Here is a 22948-nt window from a genome sequence, read left to right as displayed (position 1 = left end):
TCCCGTGAATAATACTGTCGATAAATAAGAGCTATGGACTTAGCACATGGCGACGATGTGACTTCGTGCCTATTTGACATAAATTGCTGAGGGAAAGCAATGTTGTCACCCCGATGTTTGTCTTATTTGACATAAATTGCAGAGGAAAGCAATGTTGTCACCCTATTGGTTGTCTTGTTTGACATAAATTGCTGAGGAAAGCAATGTTGTCACCTTATTGGTTGTTTTATGTTAGGTTATCTTGTTTGACATAAATTGCTGAGGAAAGCAATGTTGTCACCCCTAATGAAAATCCTTAGGCTAGGTCCCTTGTGATAGTTGTTTTAGGGACGTAAAGTGAGGATAATGGGAATGGGTAATTAGGGTTATTTTTGGTTGATGAAATTAATAAATTTATTGTTGATTGAGAACTTAATAAGTTTATTATTTATTGTGGGTTGAAAACCCAATATGCTCACCAGGCTCCCAAGCCTGACCCACTCAGCTTTTTATATTACAGGTAGTGGACCCCGAGCATAGTCGGATGATGATGAGTGATATTTGGATTATAGGCCAGTAGTTGTAAATAATTGTTGTAAGGCTTATAATGTCTTGTTTATGCTTTTGATCTGTATCGGAACATGACATCCCGAGGTTTTGATATGAAATGAAAATATATATTTCTTAAAGAAAGGTTTTGATAAACTTTTATCATGTTTTGTTTTGGGAACAAATTCCGCAACATCTTTTAAAAGGATTACTCTGATTTTATTTTAAAAAACATAAAATAAATCGGTATTTTCTGGCCGAGAAATTAGGCGATGTCACAGTTGGTATCAGAGTATTAGTTTAAGCGAACTAGGAATTTGTAGGATTTCTAGACTTAAACTTAGAATGCTAAGCGATGATTGTGAGATGAGTGTCTGCTATATTTTAGACACGAGCACAAGTTTATTTTAGGAAAGATGCCTAAAATGATTTATGTGTTAAATATTTTATGTTATAGCTATAAAGATGCCTTATATGCTATTATTTGTTCGGATCTATGGTCTGTTGCCGACCGGATCTGGAAACTTTATGTGTTTAGGATTCTAAGCGTATGACTAAGATATTAGAACTAGCATGTAAACGTTTCGAAGTGATAAGGAGATTTATACGTCTATCGTAAATAAAGCTTTCCTATCTTAAATTCTCGCCCGGTACACCGAACGTCTGCTTGGGTGTACAAAACATTATGGTGAAGACTCGTAGAGAATTGAATAGATGGAGGAAATGAAAAGCTTATGATAGTGAATGATACCTATCAAAAGATATCGTAAGAGTGGTGTCTTGCCTTTAGAATATGTCTGATAAAATACCAAAACGTTTAGAGGGGTACGGTACGTCTGAAGTACACCTTCGATTGGCGGGATGATGGAATGATTGGTGTAATTCTTGAAGTTGTCCCATCGTCTAGAATTTCCATCACCAACCAAGTTGAAGTAGAATTGATGATTGAAGATACGCATGGAAGTAGTCCTAGTAGAGTCTAGGAAAATTTTATGATTAATTAGACACATTCATATGTGTTAAATTGTTTTGTGATTTTAGGACTTGGGGACTGCGAGACAGTACTTGGACGAGTATGAGTAGGTGTGAATAGTAGTAGAGATCTATACTACTGGAAGCACAGGACTCACACTTGGATCAGGGAAAGTCACAAGGTTACCAAGGAACTAGTAATTGATTCTGTCTTATTCTAGTCTGTTGTTATATTACATGTGTGATGACGATGATGTTATGTTTCAATTATATACTTTGTAATGATACTACAAATTTGAAAGTCACATCAAGCCCCCGGACGTTTCTGCCGTCTGGTTCGGGGGAGTGACACATATCGACAGAAAGTACCACTTTATAAGACATCAAGTAGAAGAAGGGCACCTCGTGGTAAAGGGGATATCGTCAGAGGACAACCCAGCAGACCCCCTTACAAAGGGACTGACTAGGGTTAAGCACTTGCAGCATGCGAGGGGCATTGGTCTAACGGACGATATTAGTTTTAGTAATTAGATCAATCGAAACTTGTAATAGCTAAATTATAATTGACATTTGATGATTGAATAAAACGAGTTTTATTTATAAGTAAAGCTACTGTTTTGTGTCAATTATTTACCATTGTTTCACTTTGCATGTTTTGACTTCCAGAATAATAAAATTATTATTATTATTATTATTCAAACTATCCACAGTCGATCATACGTTGGAAGTAAGTATGAAATAGGATTGTCATGAGTTGGCTTGTAGATTGTCTAAGGAGTTAGACATAGCAAAAGTGTGCTACACCATTCATGAGTGCTCCTGAAATAAGATTTGAGTATTGGATTCAACCCGCGCTCACCTGAATTACTTCATGGAAATTGTCACGAGTAATTGTGTGACGATAATATCATATAATCTTCAAACCAAGATATATGAGTTGTTGACTACATGTTGCTTGTGCATTGATGGCATGAAAACGCATCAGTAACTTGATGTTATAAAGCGTGTCGTTGTGCATGATTTGATGAGTAGTTAGTACAAGCACATAATGTCGAAGTTTATCTGTTCCTTTTATCCTAAGAGGATTAAAAGCGATATCTTGGGCCCCTCGATGATTCTGTTTTGACTTATGTGGCGGGCCCGGTCAGAACTAAATTGATGTGTTCAGTTATGTTCTATGTCAAACGAATCGGAAATCAGGAAACAAATTGCAGGACAATAAGTATGACTATGTTCCATGTGTTTGTCCGCATAGATATCTTGAGAACAGAAGAGTATATGATCCCTTATCTGAATGATGTGTCACTGACTAGGTCAGAGTTCGACAACGGCTTTTGAAAGCTTATGATTGCTAAGTCGGATCCTGAAGTGCATTAGCAGTAATATTTATTAGACTTATCCAAGTGGGAGACTGTTGGATTTGGTGTGTAAGCCCATAACTATAACTGGTATGTACTTGACCCAATTGTAGCATGGTAATTTTGGGTTGCCTTCACCAGTGCAATTTGATAGGATGGATTTTGAGAATAAGGTTATTTATGGTTTATTAATATATTACAAGTATAATATATTAATACGATATTATTTAATTAGTATTGATCAAGAATTAATTTGGAATTAATTTTGTGGTCAAAAGAGACTAATTAAATATATGGGGATTGATTATGTAAATCAATAATTCTTGCAGTGTGGGCTAATGATCCATGATTATGGGCTAAACCAATAAGTTAATCCATGGATAGTCCATGGAGGTTAAACCCATGGAGCATAAGAATGTGGAAATTCATGGAGCATTAGGGTTTACAAAGTGTAACCCTAGCATGTGCAACACTATAAATAGAACCCTCCATGAGCCAAAATCGGTTGCACCTTCTCTTTGAGATAAGTAGCTTATTCTCTTAAGTCATCCTTTTGCATATAGGTGTTTGTGAACCATTAGAGGCATCACACATGAGGTGCTCAAGCTTTCAAAGGTCAAGAAATACTAGTCCTGCTAAAAGGTATGTCATCTATCTAGATGTATTATTCATTTGACAATTATATGCTAGTTAGGACAATGCTTTGGAAAAATTGAAATTATCCATGTATAATAGAGAAAACATAGATCCAAAGCATTTAGGGTTGCATGTTCACCATAGGAGTATTATAGTGCTCAAAACCCAACACTTTTTGATAATCTCAAGCCGGTCTGTGCGATGTTAAATCGCATTGAAGGTGTTTCGAAAGGTGATGCTTTTCTAAAACAATGGGAGAAAAAGTTAAAGAAAAAGAAGAACCTAAACCCCAGGTTAAGAAGCCCACTAAAGAACATCATGAAGAAAAACCGAAAATAGATCTGAAGGTTAATGAAGCTTCGGTATCTAAAGGAAAAGAGAAGATGATTGATGATGATGATGATGATGATGAATTTCTTTCTAATGGTGAAAACTAGTGAGGAAGACAAGAGATTGTGAACTTGACAACTTCTTATTTCTTCGCAGAGAGTTAGAAGCAAAGGAGGCAGAAGAGAGAGTTGCAAAGGTTACTCTTGCAACACAGATGGCATTGTTCCCTCCTTGGACCTTAGAAATAATTCAAAAGGAATCCATTGACGATCCGAGTGTTCATTGGTTGGAGCCTTCGGTATCATTTGAACTATTCAATACCACTGACGCTCAGCTCGACTTCCCACTCACTCCAAAAGCCTTCCCATTCCGATGTTTTGAGCATATTGAGAAAGCACCAATTTTAGACTACGATGTTAACAACACGCTTTTCTCTTTTTATCTCAAGCATGGACAGCCTTAGTTCAAGACATGGAGCGTTAAGAAGATGGTTGCTATGAAAGTTTATGCTCTTGTGCCAACTGAACATTTTACAAATATCAAATTTAAGGGTTTTTGAGGAGCAAGTCGTATTGAAGAAGACTTCACTCTTGCTGATCTTCCGTGTATGAATCCGAATGATTGGATTTCATTGTTTCTGATTTGGTCCAAGGATGAAGTGAAGTATGATCCGATCGTTTCTCATTTAAAAAGAATGTTGATTTGCTACATTCACGAAGTCGCAAAACTGGATGTGGAAATTGCTTTAGTGTTGAAGAAAAAGCCAGTTGTGAGACCTGAAGAAGATTCAACAGACTTTCAGAAGAGGAGGTTGGGTAAGATAAAGAAAGCAGACTGGAGTGTGGTGTATCAAAGGAAAGAAGGTGAAAAAGTTCAGAAATGTTTGTTCTATTTATTAGATAAACATTTGTACTCCACTGTTACACTGAACAACATCATGGGGTTAACTGTTGCATGCAAAGCGAACAATGATGCGGATCTGAAATGCTTCAATGACATGATCAAGTGGTATCTTGTGATCAGAAACACTCTTCTAAATTTGATGACCAAGCTGTTCATGGTTTAGAAGGTACAACAATGAAGAATCTCATTTCTTTATTTGACACAAAGGGGGAGATTGTTGGGCTATTTAATGTGGTGTGTCAAATGTTTTGTACGTATATAGTATTATATATAACGGATTGGGCCTGTCCATCTGGGTTTATCGTTTTCTAGGGTTAGACTATTTGATGTGCATGCATGTATCATTCTAGGGTTATCGTTTGTATATGCCCTACTTAGCTTTTACAGAAAATTTCACTTTGAACTCTTGTAAAGCTATTCAATCTAAGCATTCGGCACTATTTGATCTTCATTGATTGTGTTATTTTGTCCATAACATTTATAGAATCTATCAATCTAAGTTTTTATTGTTTCAACAAGTCCTTGTACCTTTAATTAATTTTAATTAACCCAGAATTAAATCTAAATTAATTCTGATTAATTTTTAATTACTTATTACTATTTCAAATTAATATATTAATCATATAATATATTAACAAATCAATTATTTAAATTTACAATTAGTTTATTACTCATATAATAAACTAATAAATCAACATCTCTCTCCAAATGTCATATTATTCAGTTATTAGCTATGAGGGCAACCCAAAAAGGACATTGCTTCTAGTTACAAGTATATACCAATTTATTTATGAGCTTAGACACCTTAATCTAATAGTGTCCCACTTGTATAAGTCTATAACTACAATTGCAAATATAACCTTGAACCAAATAGCAAAATATGATGTCCAAAGCAAGTGTTGAACTCTGATTTAAATTAGACATTGACCCTAAGATAAGTGATCAGCTATCCCTTCGTTCTTCAAGATATTGGATGGACACGATACATGGAATCTAATCAATCTCATTGTCCAAAACAATTCCCGATTTGTGATGACATCATTAGACTACAAATTGAACACATGAATTTAGTCATGGTTGGACCCAACACTATAATGTCAACAACAAATCACCGAGAGGTCCAAAGATATTGCTTTTTTGGTTAGAGAAAAAGGAATGAATAAAATTTAACTACATAATTGTAACCTTTACTTACAAAATCATACATGATACTACGTTTTATAAGATCATGTTACTGATGTGTTTTCGCAACACCAATGCATAACCGACTTGTAAATCACAACTTGTGTATCTCCGTTTGAAGAATAGAAGATATTATCATCTTAGAATTACTCATGATTGAATCCATGAAGTAATCTCTAAGCGTGGGTTTATCCAATACTCAAAATCTCTATTTTCTAAGTACCGATGTTTATTGCAGCAATCCTATGTTATGTCGAATCTCTATGGACAATTTGCAATCGATTCATGACAGTCTTAATTCACTACTTACTTCCAAAAGTATGAGTGACTGTGGAATTCGAATAATCAAATTATTCAGGAAGTAAAACATGCAAAATGTAACACAAGAGTAAATAATTGAAGAAAGCGGTATCGATACTCATAAATAACTCTCTATCATTCATTCAGTAAAATCGATTACATTTATTTTGTTACAAAATTTCAAAATATCAACTAACTACTAAAACTAATATCCCCTCTTAAGCCAATGCTCCTAGCATGCTGGTTGTGGTTGACCTAGCTCAAAGCCTTCGTTAAAGGATCTATAGGACTATCTTCTGATGATACTCGTTTCACGAAGAGATACCCTTTTTCAACCCTATGTCTAATGTAGTGGTACTTTCTGTCGATATTCTTAGATCTCCCAAGATCCTTTAGTTCTTTAGTCAAAGAAACCACGCCTTCATTATCACAGAAAAGTTTCATTGGCTCTGGAATGATCAGGACTAATCTGAGATCTCTTATGAAATTATTCAACCAAGCTGCTTCCTTCGATGCCTCACTCATTGATATGTAGTCTACCTCACATGTAGAATCAACCACTGTTGACTGCTTTGACCTCTTCCAAGTCAACACTCAACCATTTAACAAGAACACCTATCCAGATTGAGAAAAAAAATTGTCTCGGTCTATTTGAAAACTTGGGTCACTGTAACCACTCACCCTCAACGTATCATTGTCGCCAAGAACTAGAAAAATGTCTTTTGTTCTTCACAAATACTTGAGGATATTTTTTGACTGTTGGCCAATGGGCTCTACATGGATTTCCCTGAAATCGACTAACCATGCTCAAAGCATAAGCTACATCAGGGAGAGTACATGTCATAGCATACATGATCGATCATATAGCCGAAGCATATGGGACTCGACTCATGTCATCTATTTCTTTCTCAGTACCGGGACATTGAGTCTTACTTAATTTGAGAGTACAGTGAATGGGAAAATCCCCTTCCTTGGATTTTCCATATTGAAACACCTCAGTATTTTATCAAAGTATGTACTCTGGATAAGACCAATAATACATTTCTTTCTATCCCTAAAAATTCTTATCCCAAGAATATAGACTGCTTCCCCTAGATCCTTCATAGCAAAACACTTCCTAAGCCAAGATTTCACTTTTTGCAAGGTTGGAATGTCATTTCCTATAAGGAGTATGTCATCAATATACAAGACTAGGAAAGTTACTATACTCCCACTAGCTTTGACATACACACATGACTTATCCTCACTCCTAGAGAATCCAAACTCTTTGAATTTCTCATGGAAGCAAAGATTCCTGCTGCAAGACTCTTGTTTCAATCCATAAATAGATTTCTCTGTGAATACGAGGATTTACGTGCACACGGTTTGAAAAATCAAACCTTGAATTAACTTAATATCAATGATTGCATGTAATATAGTTCCAGCCAAGGCTGGTAAACCAGTCTTTTTCTCGAAAATAATTAACTCAACAAACTACTCAGTGTAGAATACTATTAAGTATGAATAAAGTAAAGAAAATAAGAACAAGAAGAATGTAAGAGATAATGATTGACTGAATGATACTTTTTTGTAACATCCGGATTCTCAGGTATACTATTTTATTCATTTAACTCGGGATTTGTTGAGTGACTCGACGAGTTGGTGCCTCAACCCATCGAGTAGAGTCGCGACTGATGATGAGGATTAATGAACGGACTCGACGAGTCTGTGAGTCGACTCGCCGAGTCAGCGCTGTTGATGGAAACCCTAAATTCTTGGGCATGTTGCCTATTTAAAGGCACTTATAGCCTCATTTGCGGCTATCCTTCCCTGAGAGCAAACCCTAAACGACCCTTGAGCTGTGAGAGAGAGTGCTTAGCAAATTGTGAGCTTTTGGTGCTCTTTGTGAAGAGAAAGGAAGGATTTCAAGCCAAGGAACAAGAAGGTGTTGTTAGATCCGATGTGATTTCACTCCAGAACGTCTAAAGGAGGTATTAAGCTTCACCATTCTCATTTCTTCATGTAGATCTTTTGTCTGTGGGAATCTAGGGTTTCTTCTCCCTAAATATGAGGACCTTGAGTGATTCATGCTCATTGAGAGAGACGGACTTCAGATCTGGGTCATGTAAGGTCCCTAGAACCCAGATCTCTCTGCTTTATTCAACCATGTTAAGTGATATTGAGTGAAGACCCTTGATGAGTTGAGATTTGGCATTTCAAGCTCTTAATGTCGTGCATGGATGTAAAGCCTATGACTTAACGTGATAGATGAGCCTTAGGAGTATAGATCTAGAGTTTGGGTAGGTTCCCTGCCTTGGAATCGTCTGATTAAGGTGAGAGTCTGAATGGACCCGCCGAGTCAAGGGGCTGACTCGACGAGTCAGTTAGGGTTTTCCGATTTAACTGTCGATGATGTTACTCGGTGAGTTAGGGTTAACTCAGCAAACTGAATCACTTCAAAGAACGAGGAGAATCGACTGGACTCGGCGAATCACTCGAGTGCACTCGGCGAGTCATGTCAATTTGGGGCTGTTGACCTGAATTGACCACTGTTGACTTGAGAGCTTGACCAACACTAGTAATAGAAATTATGGAGGGGTAAAATGGACTTTTACCCATTTCAAGAGTTGGAAAAGAGTTAGAGAGACTTGTGATGTAAGAATGAGGTTCTGATTAGAGACGTTTATAAAATGTGTTAGGCGGAGGCTAGTTCGAGATTTACGAGTACGTGTTTATTACTTGCTGACTACGAGGTGAGTCTTCTTACTATACTTACCATGAGTGTTATCTTGTAGTGATTGAGCTGTTTATGTGCTACCTGCGTATTGTAATAATATGCATTATGTCTTGATGATTTAAGTTGTTTATTGTTGCTATGAGTTTACCGAGTTGGGACCGGAGGGTCCCACTGAGACACATTGACCGGAGGGTCTTACAAAGTTATAGCCTCAAGTGGCTAATTATATGTGTGTGTGGTATTTTGGGGAACCAACTAAGCTTTATGCTTACCGTGTTATGTGTTAAGTGTTTCAGGTACTTCCGATGATCGCGGGAAGGCCCCGACTTGATTGTACACACACTCACTTTGGGGATATATTTTCGAGGATCCTGGTTTATGTGATAAACAACTTTTAATAAATAAATTGTACTAATGTTGTTACTTGATATTTTCGGGAAATATGATATGTGATTTTTATGTTCAAAATGAAAATTTTGGTTTGAAAATTTCGGTGTTACAAGTTGGTATCAGAGCCTTGGTTTGAGAGATTCGTATGCACCTCCGGGTGTGTTTGGACTCAAACTGAGGATTTGAGAAAAAATTTCAAAATAAATGATTTTTCAAAAAACGAGAAAGAGTTTTAAGAGAAAACGAGTTAGAGCGGTGTGTACAATCAGCCAGATCCCGAACGGTGATTTCCCAAGATACCCTTACTTTGTGTTATGAGATATTTATGAAATGTTCTGTTAGGGTTGCATGATAGAAAAATTAGGCTAGGTATTTCATATCCTAGGGCTAGGGTTGCCTGATTTGTGATGCTTTAGCCTAGGAGGTGTTCTTGATCAGTATTACCTGCTAATTGCTCTGAGTATGTACTGAGTTTTGAGTCGAGAAATAATCTAGGAGGAGGTACCTATATGAGCTTGGGAGGAGTCTTCTGAGAGAGTAGTCTGTGAATCGTGAAGTATATAATGTTGTGAATTAGAATCCTAGGAGGAGGACTTGGGGTGACCACAGGTGGGGTGTGGAAGGTAGTATTTGGCCCGTACTACTGAAGGCACCCGGTCTGTGTGCAATCCAAGTAAGAATCCTTAAAATGCTGGAGAGCAAGTAAGGATGAGTAGTCGTGTGTGATTATGCTCGAGCGAGTCTCTGATGATTTTGTGTTGTGTTTCAGAGACATCATGGTAGGTACACGCCACAACCCCGGGAGCAGTAGGACTAGTGATGATGAGATTCGCAAGATTATTCACAAGGAGGTGGCCGCAGCTATTCGAGCGGAGATTCCTGAGATGTTTGGGTCTATTAAGACCACTTTGATTGAGACTTTTGATGAGCGGTATGCCGCTGTTACTGAGGCCGCTGTTGCTGCAGCCACTGCAGCTCTCGCTGCTGCCAGACCGCAGGGAGGTGAATCGTTGCTGTATCGGGAAATCAGCAACACGAAGCCACCGGAGTTTGATGGGGCTCATGATCCGATTGTTGCGATGAGATGGATCTCTGATATCGAGGGTTGTTTCTACACTTGTTCATGCCCAGAGCATTTGAGGGTACGGTTCGTGCTGAACCAGCTTCGATTGGGAGCGAAGGACTGGTGGAAGTTTGTGACAGCTAGTTTCACCCTTGCAGAGCATGTTGCGGTGACTTGGGAGAGATTTGTTGGGATGTTCCGAGATGAGTATGTCCCCCCAGTGGAAAGGGAACGGTTGGCCCAAGAGTTTCTGTCTCTTCAACAGAAGACAGAGTCGGTGACTGTGATTACGCAGATGTTTCACGAGAGGGCGTTATTTTGCCCTGAGCATGTAGCGACTGAGCAGGCTCGCATGAGTCGGTACTTGAGCATACTGAGGAGGGATATTCGGGAGTTCGTGGTGAACTCGTCTTACCGTACATTCGCTGAGCTACAGGCGAATGCCAGGAGGAGAGAGATCGAGCTGGAGACTCAGGCGAGGGAGGACGCGGAGTCTCAGGGGAGAGACCGGCGACTAGCGCAATCGCAGCTGGCAGCCAAGCCGGCTAAACCCGCTGATCCGAGACCAGGAGGCCAGAAGGGCCGCACTTGTGGCAAGTGCGGCAAGAGTCACGAGGGATCTTGCCGGGAAGGGATTTGCTACAAATGTAGTAAGGAGGGGCATATGGCGAAGGATTGCCCCAAGGGTTTTCCAGTCTGTTTCCACTTCAATCAGACCGGCCATCAGAAGGCCGAGTGTCCTCAGCTTGTTCAAGGATCATCCCAGGGTTCCACTCCTGCTGCATTGCGTGTTACTGATGTTAGGCCGGTGAAGGACAAGGTTCCGAAGGCTCATGGGAGAGCTTTCCAACTGACAGCGGAGGAGGTCCGCGCAGCACCGAATGTTGTGGCTGGTATGTATTCCCCTATTTATCCATTTATTTGCTTTGCGCTTCTTTTATGTTTATCCTGTGCTATATTTAGGTACATTTCTTGTGAGTTTTGTACCTGTTTTAGTGTTATTTGATTCGGGTGCGAGTCGATCCTTCGTATCCATAGCCTTTAGTCATCACATTGGCAACCAGCGTGAGGCGTTGAGTCGACCTCTGAGGTTTTCTATAGCTGATGAGCATGCGGTTTTTGCTACCGAGGTGTTCCGAGGATGCGTGCTGGAGATTTTTTGGCGTCAAATTTCCGATCGACCTGGTACCGATCGCGATGGGAGATGTATGTGTCATCGTGGGCATGGATTGGTTGAGCCGTTTTGGAGCAGTGATCGACTGCGAGCGTCAGTTGGTGACTATACGAGACCCTAGTGGGGGAGTGCTTACAGTGTATGGCGAGAGTACCAGATCTGGGTCAGCTTTCTCCTCTGCCTCCAGGGCAAGGCAGAGTTTACAGCAAGGTTGTATGGGATTCCTGGCGTATGTGATGGATTCGCGGACCGTGTCAGAGAGGCCGAGTTCTGTATCCGAGGTTCTGATAGTATGCGAGTTCCCTAATGCGTTCCCCGAGGAGTTACCGGGTGTGCCTCCCGAGAGGCAGGTGGAGTTCCGGATTGATTTGATTACGGGTGCGGCACCTATTGCCAAGGCACCCTATTGCCTTGCGCCACCAGAGATGCAAGACTAATCCTCTCAGCTCTAGGAGCTGCTGGGGAAAGGGTTCATTAGACCGAGTAGCTCACCGTGGGGAGCTCCGATCCTTTTTGTCAAGAAAAAGGATGGTTCGCACCGGATGTGCATTGATTACCGGGAGTTGAACAAGTTGACGGTCAAAAACCGTTATCCACTTCCGAGGATCGACGATTTGTTCGATCAGTTGCAGGGGTCATCTTGGTTCTCCAAGATTGATCTGAGGTCCGGATATCATCATATAAGAGTTTGCGAGGAGGATATTCTGAAGACGGCCTTTTGGACTCATTATGGGCACTATGAGCTTGTGCTGATGCCCTTTGGGCTCACCAACGCACCGGCGGCGTTCATGGAACTCATGAACCGGGTGTGTAGGCCCATGTTGGATCGATCGGTGATCGTGTTCATCGACGATATTCTTGTGTACTCGAGATCCAGATAACAGCACGAGGAGCACCTTAGAGAGGTTTTGGGAGTTTTAAGATCGGAGTGGCTATATGCCAAATTCTCCAGGTGTGATTTTTGGTTACGAGAGGTCCAGTTCCTAGGGCATCTCGTTAATCAAAATGGGATATTGGTCGACCCAGCCAAGATTGAGGCAGTCATGGATGGGAGGTGCCGAGATCCCCATCCGAGATCAGGAGTTTTCTGGGATTGGCAAGTTACTATCAGAGATTTATCAGGGATTTCTCCAAGATTGCAGTTCCTCTCACCAAATTGACCCGGAAGGGTGTAACTTTTGTTTGGGGGCCTGAGCAGCAGGCATCATTTGAGACCCATTGCTAGAGATTGTGCGAAGCTCCAGTGTTAGCCCTTCCGGAGGGAGTGGAGGACTTTGTGGTTTATTGCGATGCGTCTATCTCAGGGATGGGTGTAGTGTTAATGCAGAGGGGTCACGTGATAGCATATGCGTCGAGGCAACTGAAGCCTCATGATACGAGGTATCCCACCCATGATTTGGAGTTAGGGGCGGTGGTGTTCGCCCTCAAGATTTGGCGCCACTATCTTTATGGCGTGCGGTGTACTATATACACGGACCACAAAAGCCTGAAGTATCTCATGGATCAGCCCAACTTGAATATGAAACAGAGGAGGTGGGTGGATGTGGTGAAAGACTATGACTGTGAGATCCTGTATCATCCGGGCAAAGCTAATGTGGTAGCCGACGCCCTGAGTCGTAGAGTCGAGAGAGCTCCGATCCGAGATGTGTGTATGAGGATGACGGTGATGACTCCAGTTTTAGATACCATTCGAGGGCCCAGGTGGAGGCCGTGAGACCGGAGAACCGCAAGAGGGAGCGGGTGACTGGGCAGGTGTCTGAGTTTGTGAACGAAAATCGTGGGCTTATGACTTTCCGAGGGCGGATTTGGGTGCCCTATACTGGCGGAGCTCCCCGTGTTCTGATGGAGGAGGCACATAGATCGAGATTCTCGATCCATCCAGGAGCCACTAAGATGTACTTGGACCTGAAGAGGGACTATTGGTGGCCCTGTATGAAGAGGGACGTAGCTTGGGTAGTCGAGAGGTGCTTGACATGTCGACGGGTTAAGGCCGAGCACCAGCGTCCTCATGGCAAGCTGCAGCCATTAGAGGTTCCCCGGTGGAAGTGGGAACAGATTTCCATGGATTTTATCACCAAATTGCCGAGGACCGCGCGAGGTGTCGATGCAATTTGGGTGATTGTGGACCGGTTGACGAATAGCGCTCACTTCCTTGCTATTAGTGAGAGTTCTTCTGCAGAGAAACTAGCCGAGGTATATGTAAGAGAGGTGGTAGCTCGGCATGGAGTGCCGATGTCGATAGTGTCAGATGGGGATGTGCGCTTTACTTCCAGGTTCTGGAAGAAGTTTCACGAGGAGTTGGGTACGAGATTGCACTTCAGTACAGCCTACCACCCACAGACGGACGGGCAGAGTGAGCGGACGATTCAGACGCTCAAGGACATGCTTCGAGCATGTGTTATGGACTTCGATGGAAGTTGGGACACATATCTTCCCTTGGCTGAGTTTTCTTACAACAAAAGCCACCATTCCAGTATCGACATGCCTCCTTTCGAGCTCCTTTATAGGAGAAGGTTTCGGACTCCTATCTGCTGGGGAGAGGTGGGTCAACGAGTGATGGGTAGCACTGAGATAGTGCTCAAGACGACTGAGCAGATTCAGCATGTCAGGCAGAGGTTACTGACGACCCAGAGTCGCCAGAAGAGTTACGCAGACAGGTGACGATCCGAGCTTGAGTTTGAGGTTAGAGACTTTGTCCTCTAGAAGGTATCCCCTTGGAAAGGGGTGATCCGATTCAGGAAACGGTGCAAGCTTGGGCCCCGATACATCGGTCCTTTCAGGGTGACCGCCAGAGTGGGTAGGGTAGCGTACCGTTTGGAGCTACCTGCGGAGTTGAGTCAGATTCATAACACCTTCCATGTGTCTCAGCTAAGGAAGTGTGTAGTCGACGAGACGGCGGTAGTACCATTAGAAGACATTCAGGTGGATGCGAGCCTGAATTACATTGAGAGACCAATTGTGATCATGGATCGAAAGGTGAAGGTTCTGAGGAACAAGGAGGTACCCCTGGTTCAGGTCCAGTGGCAACATCAGAGAGGGTCCGAGTTGACTTGGGAGCCGGAGTCAGAAATGCGAGAGCAGCATCGTCAGCTATTCGTGGAGCATGACTTCAAGGGCGAAGTCTGATTCTAGTGGGGGAGAATTGTAACATCCGGATTCCTAGGTATACTATTTTATTTATTTAACTCGGGATTTGTTGAGTAATTCGACGAGTTGGTGCCTCAACTTGTCGAGTAGAGTCGCGACTGACGATGAGGATTAATGAACGGACTCGACGAGTCTGTGAGTCGACTCGCCGAGTCAGCGCTGTTGATGGAAACCCTAAATTCTTGGGCATGTGGCCTATTTAAAGGCACTTATAGCCTCATTTGCGTCTATCCTTCACTGAGAGCAAACCCTAAACGACCCTTGAGCTGTGAGAGAGAGTGCTTAGCAAATTGTGAGCTTTTAATGCTCTTTGTGAAGAGAAAGGAAGGATTTCAAGCCAAGGAACAAGAAGGTGTTTTTAGATCAGAGGTGGTTTCACTCCAGAACGTCTAAAGGAGGTATTAAGCTTCACCATTCTCATTTCTTCATGTAGATCTTTTGTTTGTGGAAATCTAGGGTTTCTTCTCCCCAAATATGAGGACCTTGAGTGATTCATGCTCATTGAGAGATATGGACTTCAGATCTGGGTCATGTAAGGTCCCTAGAACCCAGATCTCTCTCCTTTATTCAACCATGTTAAGTGATATTGAGTGAAGACCCTTGATGAGTTGAGATTTGGCATTTCAAGCTCTTAATGTCGTGCATGGACGTAAAGCCTATGACTTTACATGATAGATGAGCCTTAGGAGTATAGATCTAGAGTTTGGGTAGGTTCCCTGCCTTGGAATCGTCTGATTAAGGTGAGAGTCTGAATGGACTCGACGAGTCAGTTAGGGTTTTCCGATTTAACTGTCGATGTTGTTACTCGGTGAGTTAGGGTTAACTCAGCGAACTAAATCACTTCAAAGAACGAGGATAATCGACTGGACTCGGCGAGTCACTCGAGTGCACTCGGCAAGTCATGTCAATTTGGGACTGTTGACCTGAATTGACCACTGTTGACTTGAGAGCTTTACCAACACTAGTAATAGAAATTGTGGAGGGGTAAAATGGACTTTTACCCATTTCAAGAGTTGGAAAAGAGTTAGAGAGACTTGTGATGTAAGAATGAGGTTCTTATTAGAGATGTTTATAAAATCTGTTAGGCGGAGGCTGGTTCGGGATTTACGAGTACGTGTTTATTACTTGCTGACTACGAGGTGAGTCTTCTCACTATACTTACCATGAGTGGTATCTTGTTGTGATTGAGTTGTTTATGTGCTATTTTCGTATTGTAATAATATGCATTATGTCTTGATGATTTAAGTTGTTTATTGTTGTTATGAGTTTACCGAGTTGGGACACATTGACCGGAGGGTCTTACAGAGTTATAGCCTCGAGTGGCTAATTATATGTGTGTGTGGTATTTTGGGGAACTCACTAAGGTTTATGCTTACCGTGTTATGTGTTATGTGTTTCAGGTACTTCCGATGATCGCGGGAAGGCCCCGGCTTGATTGTACACACACTCGCTTTGGGGATATATTTTGGAGGATCCTGGTTTATGTGATAAACAACTTTTAATAAATAAATTGTACTAATGTTGTTACTTGAGATTTCCGGGAAATATGATATGTGATTTTTATGTTCAAAATGAAAATTTGGGTTTGAAAATTTCGGTGTTACATTTTTGATTTGATCAGGATGAAAAAGGTGCGTTACATCTAATTGATACAAAGGTTGAAAACTCCTTAAGTAGACAAGGAGTTACTAAAAGACAAATTCATAGAAAGTGCGCATGGACTGAGAGACGACTGAAGATCAACAATCTGACACATCCGTTGTTGTTGATCTTGTCTCATATACTATACTAAAAGACATTAAGAACAATACGAAATAGTACCTGCTACATTTAATGCATTACAGACTAAAAACACTTTCTAACAATGATTAGTCTCGGACTAAGTCTTCACTTCGGTCACATTCTTTCTCTAACAGAAGGTTGTATCTCGGATTGCATAAGGATCACTTTTTCATGTTCCAACAGTCTCCCCTTAGCAATCTCTTTACTTGCCTTCATCGAAGAAAAACAGATAAGCACCCTAGAGCCAACTTCAGGCCTCAATGTACCATTGGAGATGCTCAATGAATTTATTTTTGATGTGTTTCGTAGATTCACTCTTGGCAGAATTAGTGATAATTTTTTGTAGAATCTTGGTTGGGACAAGATGTTTGTCAAGAACTTGAATTTTTTTTTTTTGATTTGTCTTTTTCTTCAGATAAACAAATCCGAGTTCAGGTTCTTCAATGGGGGCTTAGACTAATATTTGTGCTTCTGGAAGCTCAATGCTAATTTTTGCTAGTAGATTCTCAGTTCCAAACAGGTGAGCAAATTCCACATCGGATCTACAGTATTCAGCGATATAGTCCTTTAGGAAGCTGATAGCAGTGTTGAAAGCTCCAATGAGGTCTAACCATTCCATCATTCAAGAACAAGAAGCTAAAGGAACAAAACTCAAGATCTAACAACATGGAATGAGAAAAATCGAGTCTTGGACACTTACAAAGGTCTAGAAGAGTGCCAAGGTGGATAATGGGGACTTTCTTGCTTGATCTTTTCTTCCTTTCTCCTCCTTCTTCCTTCTTAACTTCAAAAAGCACCAAACTAGCTCAAAAAATGGAGGAAGATGATTAGGGTTTCTTTCAGGGCTTGAGGGGGATGAGGTTGGACAAACCTTAGCCTCCTTAAACCTTTAAATAGGGAGCAAAACCCAAAATATTAGGGTTTTCATTCCAGTCATCAACACGTCGTGTTCCAAGAGGCAACATGCCATGTTGACCTTAATGAAAGTCACGCTTCTTCTTATCTGGACAGACCATGTTGGTTCCTCCAACACGCCATGTCCAATCCTCAAAATGGGATTTATTCCCAACAATTTCTCCTCAAGATTTCGGGCGTTACAACTCTCCCCCACTTAAATCATATTTTGTCCTCGAAATCATTCCTTACCATCCCAGGCATGCCAGATAGCCTGAAGAACTCAACCACAACCCCGAGCATACAACGACCCTCCCAAGGCTACCGAACCCAACCTTAGCAGAACTCTCCACACCCGATGATGAACGAATTCTTAATCCCTTGCAAAAAACCACTTCTACCTTGCTCGAAACCTAAAATATGAAGTCTCAAATTGGTCTAACTCCCTGACAGACTGCCCATACTGAACCATTGCTAATTCCATTCCACTTATCCCCCAAGCTGACTACTCAACTTTTGATAACCTAAGGTACCCACTAGAAAACAGAATCACAGACCATACGCTGCTGCCAGCAACCTTTCACTTGACCAAAGGGAGATATATTCCTTCGAGAGAAGGCTCATCCCGATGATAACGATTCCATGAATATAAAGAGCAACGCAAGACAACTGGGAGATACACCTTCTAGTGTTGAACAAGACACTACTTCCTTTAACTGCCGAACCAACATACCACTGCTGAAATTTCGAAACCCATTCTTGCCTGACCCCCACATAGCTAGAACCAATCCAAAACACAATCATAAGAACCTGATCTATCATCAAAACTGAAACCATCCATTAACCCTGAACCCTTTAAATGATACCCTTGGTAATCATATTCCTTAATTCATATCCTACTGAAGAGAAGGCCTTGCACAAAAACACCCGCGATTCTCAACGTGATTTCCCACCAAGAACCATCTCGGTACCCAACTTATAACCCGAGATCCAAGGATTTACATTTTCATTTCACCTAAAACTTTCTGATTCACAGCAACCCCTCACTAATTCGGGGTACAGATATTCCCAAACCATCGCAGAGACTACCAGTCTCGCACCTGGTCCTGCCACCAGGTTCCCAAGAGCCCAAATAACAAGGTTATCTAGCCTATATACCCCTCTGCGTCACACACTTCCCATACATTCAATCCTGTAATCCAAGATCCAAAACCTTGACCCAACGATATCTACCATGTCCCACACACATTGCCATATACACAAGGGCCTCGCCCACGGGTCCCACCCAACTAGAGTTACACAGGCCCGAATCCGTCCCGGACCCCAACGGTCCTCAACCTAAAACAGAGACATGCTATTCAACAATCTTGCCCGTCGTACCCCAAAGCACGAACTGCTCCCCTCTTTACACTCATGACTACCTCAGACGATCGTCTACCTCAATTGGTGAATGCTACGATCTAATCGCAGTCTTACAACACTTCTAACCAACCATGGTTATCATCCATGGTCTTACCACACCCAAACCATCACAACCCCAATTATCCTGAAATCGAATCCGCAACCGACTGTACTCCAATCAGGTGTTCGAGTCATGCTTCGAACCTCAAAGCCATCATCAAACAAGAACAGGCAGCGAAACTCTAACACAACCCTCAACCTGGATTCATCCACAAGCCTACTAAAAAGAAGACGCCGACCAACTGTTGGAAGTTTCCTGCACTCCCACTCACACAACCTCAATCCAAACGGCCACTTGGGACGTCTCTCCTCCTGATCAGGATGTGAAACTTGCCCTAGTTCCACACCCGATCCAACTCCTGGAATTATGATCAATTCTCCCCCACTTGGATTCAACGAAGCTTTCTCACCCCATAAATCTGATGGATTCCCAACCCATCCAACCTCATATAGCATGAACCACCTATGACCTGCGCTTACCAATACTAGCGTTCCATTACTAGCCAATCTTAATGATCGCCCAAGTCCTGAAATCCAGAAGAATATTCCCTGAAATGTTAGCAAGTCCGATAGCTCCAATCACCTCCCATGATACAACGCCAAACCCTAAAGTCCTTTAACCGGCGACTACAGACCATACTTCTTGCTCGAAACTGGGGAATTTTCACCCTAATTCACCATCCACAAAGAATTATTGAATCCTAACCATCTACAACCCATGCGAAAAATAAAATTTCCCCCTGGCACTTCCAATGACCAAACAACTCATGCCACTGTCACCACCATCTTCTTACTACCGCTCCTCCCCTAGAAACGGTAGTGTTTGAACCCAAAAGTCCTTCCATAAACGACTGTCGATCTCACCAGATCAAAAGATAAAACAACTGAACCTTGACTTTAGTGGAGAACTAACCCACTAACCCTGACCATAAATCCTCCAAACAATTCCCCTTGATTAATCCCATTAAGAACCAAAACTGCGACCGAGCACACTGAAACCTGCTCAGCAAGATACAACCCACTAATGATTCATTGAGGACTCTCGGCATGCAGAATGACATATAAAAATCCTTGATAATATAACCCAGACAATAGCAAAGAACCAACCCGAGATATGGCTTGCCCAAACCCAACAAAATTCCAAAGCAATACATATTTCCGATAATAACCCAAAAGAACACAGAAGATAACATACCCGCAATAGCACCTAAAGTGGTCCTGACCTCCTCCGACTAACACTACGATCCTCGGCTCCTCCCAACTGGGGCTCTTTCCCCATCCTCACGACCATCATAGATCCTCAAAGAAACCGGAGCAGATGCACTCACTGCTCTACCCCTCAACATTTGACAGTCGGCCTTCTAGTGGCCCACTTGATTTCAGCAAAAACATAACGGACTTGCCCTGCTACAATCTCGGCCCGAAAGACCCCGAGATGACCATCCAAGAGCTCCAAAATCCCTTCCTTCACTGAGCCAAAGATCACAGGAGTTTGCTCCAAAATACCACGAGCAATCTCCGACGAGATGAGCTCCCGCGTGTGCTCATCAACCGGCTCAGTACCTGAGCCTGAGCATGAATCCGAATCCAAACCTCCTTCCCGAGTGCTCAACACCAAACCGAATCATGCAAAAGATCAGAACATACCCAAGGATCCTCATCTCACAGGCTTCTTAGATTCTCCAAGACTCTCCCCGATTCGAGTATGGATCATGTGCTTTTAGTAGTACGGGCCTAATACTACCTTCCACACCTATCCATACTTTCCTCAAGAATCGTCCCAAATCCTATAGGTCACCTTCTCAAACTGATACACCACAAGATCGCTAAACAGCACAACTAAACCTACCGAAGCACCTCCTAGGCTTTCCCTAGGTTCCCAACCTCACCCTGCCATCAGCTGCTGAAGAACTCCCCATAATGCCAGTTACCCATCTCATGAATACAATCACATGCAACAGAGCTTAGATAATCCTTCGAGTAACAGACTCATCCCTACAACGGTTGGACTCAAATAAGAGCTCCGCAATAGGTTCAAATCCATCACTCTGAGATTATTCAACCTTTGTCATATATGAGTTAACTTATTCACTTAGTAGCTAACTCCCATCATCTAAGGGTTCCATAAAGCACAAAGCAAGAAACATTCGTGCAATAGCACTCTAAGTTAAATAAATACCAAGGAACATTCAAACTCACGCACCACAACTCATGCTAGGAACCTTCACTCTCGTTGCCGACTGCCTTGCGCATACAATTTATACCCAAACTAGCATCCCATGCTTCCTAAACTACAAAGCATCACATATCAGGCCAATCTATCACTAACTAATCAGAACTAGCACGCAGGTCTACAAGCTCATACAATAGGCATACAAGGCATCTCTCCTAGCATTCTATCATGCAAAAACTGATCAGATCCTTAACCCTAACTAGCATGCGATTCACAGATTCACAGATCAAACCATATCAGATAACATGTATAGATATTTTAGGAGAAACTTACTTGAGCTCAACTGATTGCATGCATCATACCCTTTCTTGTCTTATAAAACTTGTTTTTCCTTTTTAAATCATTTTTTTCTTTCATTTTTGAAAAAGTTAACAAATCCTCAGTTTGAGTTCAGACATACCTGAGAGTATGTCTGAATCCCTCAAACCAAGGCTCTGATACCAACTTGTAACATCCTAAAAAATAAGACCCAAAAAAAAGACTTTTCATTTTTAAATTACTAAAATAGTACATCATCTCAATTTCATAAACCAAGGTAATCAAAGCTTTATTAATACATCATCGTTATCAGAGTAAATCAAAAAATGCGGAAACATGTGGTGTGTGCTCTATAATCTTCCCGAGCTCTTCCATTTGAAAATTGAAGTACCTGAAACATAAACTGAAAACTGTAAGCACAAAGCTTAGTGACTTCCCCAAAATATCACATACCATCCATATCATCCGTATAACGGGCCCCGCCCAAACTCATATAATGGGCCCCGCCCACTGAGTATAACGGGCCCGCCCACTGAATATAACGGGCCCCGCCCAAACTCATACAACAGACCCCGCCAACTAAACATCTAACCATATAATCATATAAACATTCAAAACTATGTGAAAATCATAAAGATAATAGCATAATGTACAATCATTGGGCCCCGTCCACATACAAATCGTACAATAATAACTAGATACTAGCATACAGAATAATAATCGGGCTCCGCCAAGTAAGCATACAAGCACGTACATATGTAAGAGTCACGCAGATATCTAGCACCCTACATAGCAAACCATGGGCCTGAATTGGTGCCTTCGACCCACTAAACATAGTAAGCAACTCACCTCGCACTGCCAAATCTCACAGAAAGAATCTTTGGTTGCTGGCCCACAAGAATCCCTGCACTATCAATCATAAGTTAATCACCCATCAATAATCGGATCCGACCCATACTAAGTGTTCAAACTAGCGTAAAAGACCTTTTTACCCTCTTCATAACTTGGCCCAAAGCCAAGGCCCAATTCAACAATCCAAAAGCCCAAAATATCCCATGGTCAACCCTGGTCAAACTTCTGGTCAAAGTCAAAGTCAACAGTCCATGTTCACCAAACACATTGTGTTGCCCCTTGGCCACGCCGTGTTCCGCCAGCATCTAACTAGTCGGGAAAAATCCCGGCCACACGCCGTGTTGGCTTGCCACCACGTCGTGTTTGCCCGAGTTTTAACAGCTTAATACATTAAGTTGTTTTCTTTGATTCCATGAGCTCTGAAGCTCAGATCTAGTCCATAATGTGGTCCAGAATGATAAAGTTTCCAACTTTATCCATTGGGACTACCCAAGGAGGTTCAAAACTCAATCCATAAAGCTTAATAATGCAAGAGCTTAACCAACAAGCACTTAATCCATAAAGTTCGAAGTTCATCCTTTCTAGAAGTGATTCAAACACCAAAACCATCCCAAAGGTTGGTGCTTTATAGATATACATGTCCAATGCATGTATTGAACCCATATTAGGTCAAAATGGGGATTTATGACCAAATCTCTATGCATGACATCAAAACTTGATTATAATCCAGATCTAAAACACTACTAACTCCTCTTGACCTGGAGATTCA

The 22948-nt window shown here is 41.8% G+C and overlaps 1 protein-coding gene across 1 annotated transcript in view; it reads right to left on the bottom strand.

The window, feature by feature from the left end:
• Positions 1-21532: 21532 nt before the first annotated feature.
• Positions 21533-22948, bottom strand: part of SCI1 (splicing regulatory glutamine/lysine-rich-like protein) — a 34206-nt gene continuing 32790 nt past the window's right edge. The window contains exon 5 of the mRNA XM_079058903.1: positions 21533-21718. Coding sequence (XP_078915029.1) covers positions 21637-21718 — 82 coding nt within the window. The 3' untranslated portion in view covers positions 21533-21636. The remainder of the gene's footprint in view (positions 21719-22948) is intronic.

The sequence above is a fragment of the Lactuca virosa genome, chromosome 7 (assembly GCF_052849685.1).
Source record: "Lactuca virosa cultivar CGN04683 chromosome 7, Lactuca_virosa_CGN04683_v6, whole genome shotgun sequence".
NCBI lineage: Eukaryota > Viridiplantae > Streptophyta > Magnoliopsida > Asterales > Asteraceae > Lactuca > Lactuca virosa.
Note: the sequence above shows the minus strand (reverse complement) of the source record. Positions and strands in the feature narration are given on the sequence as shown.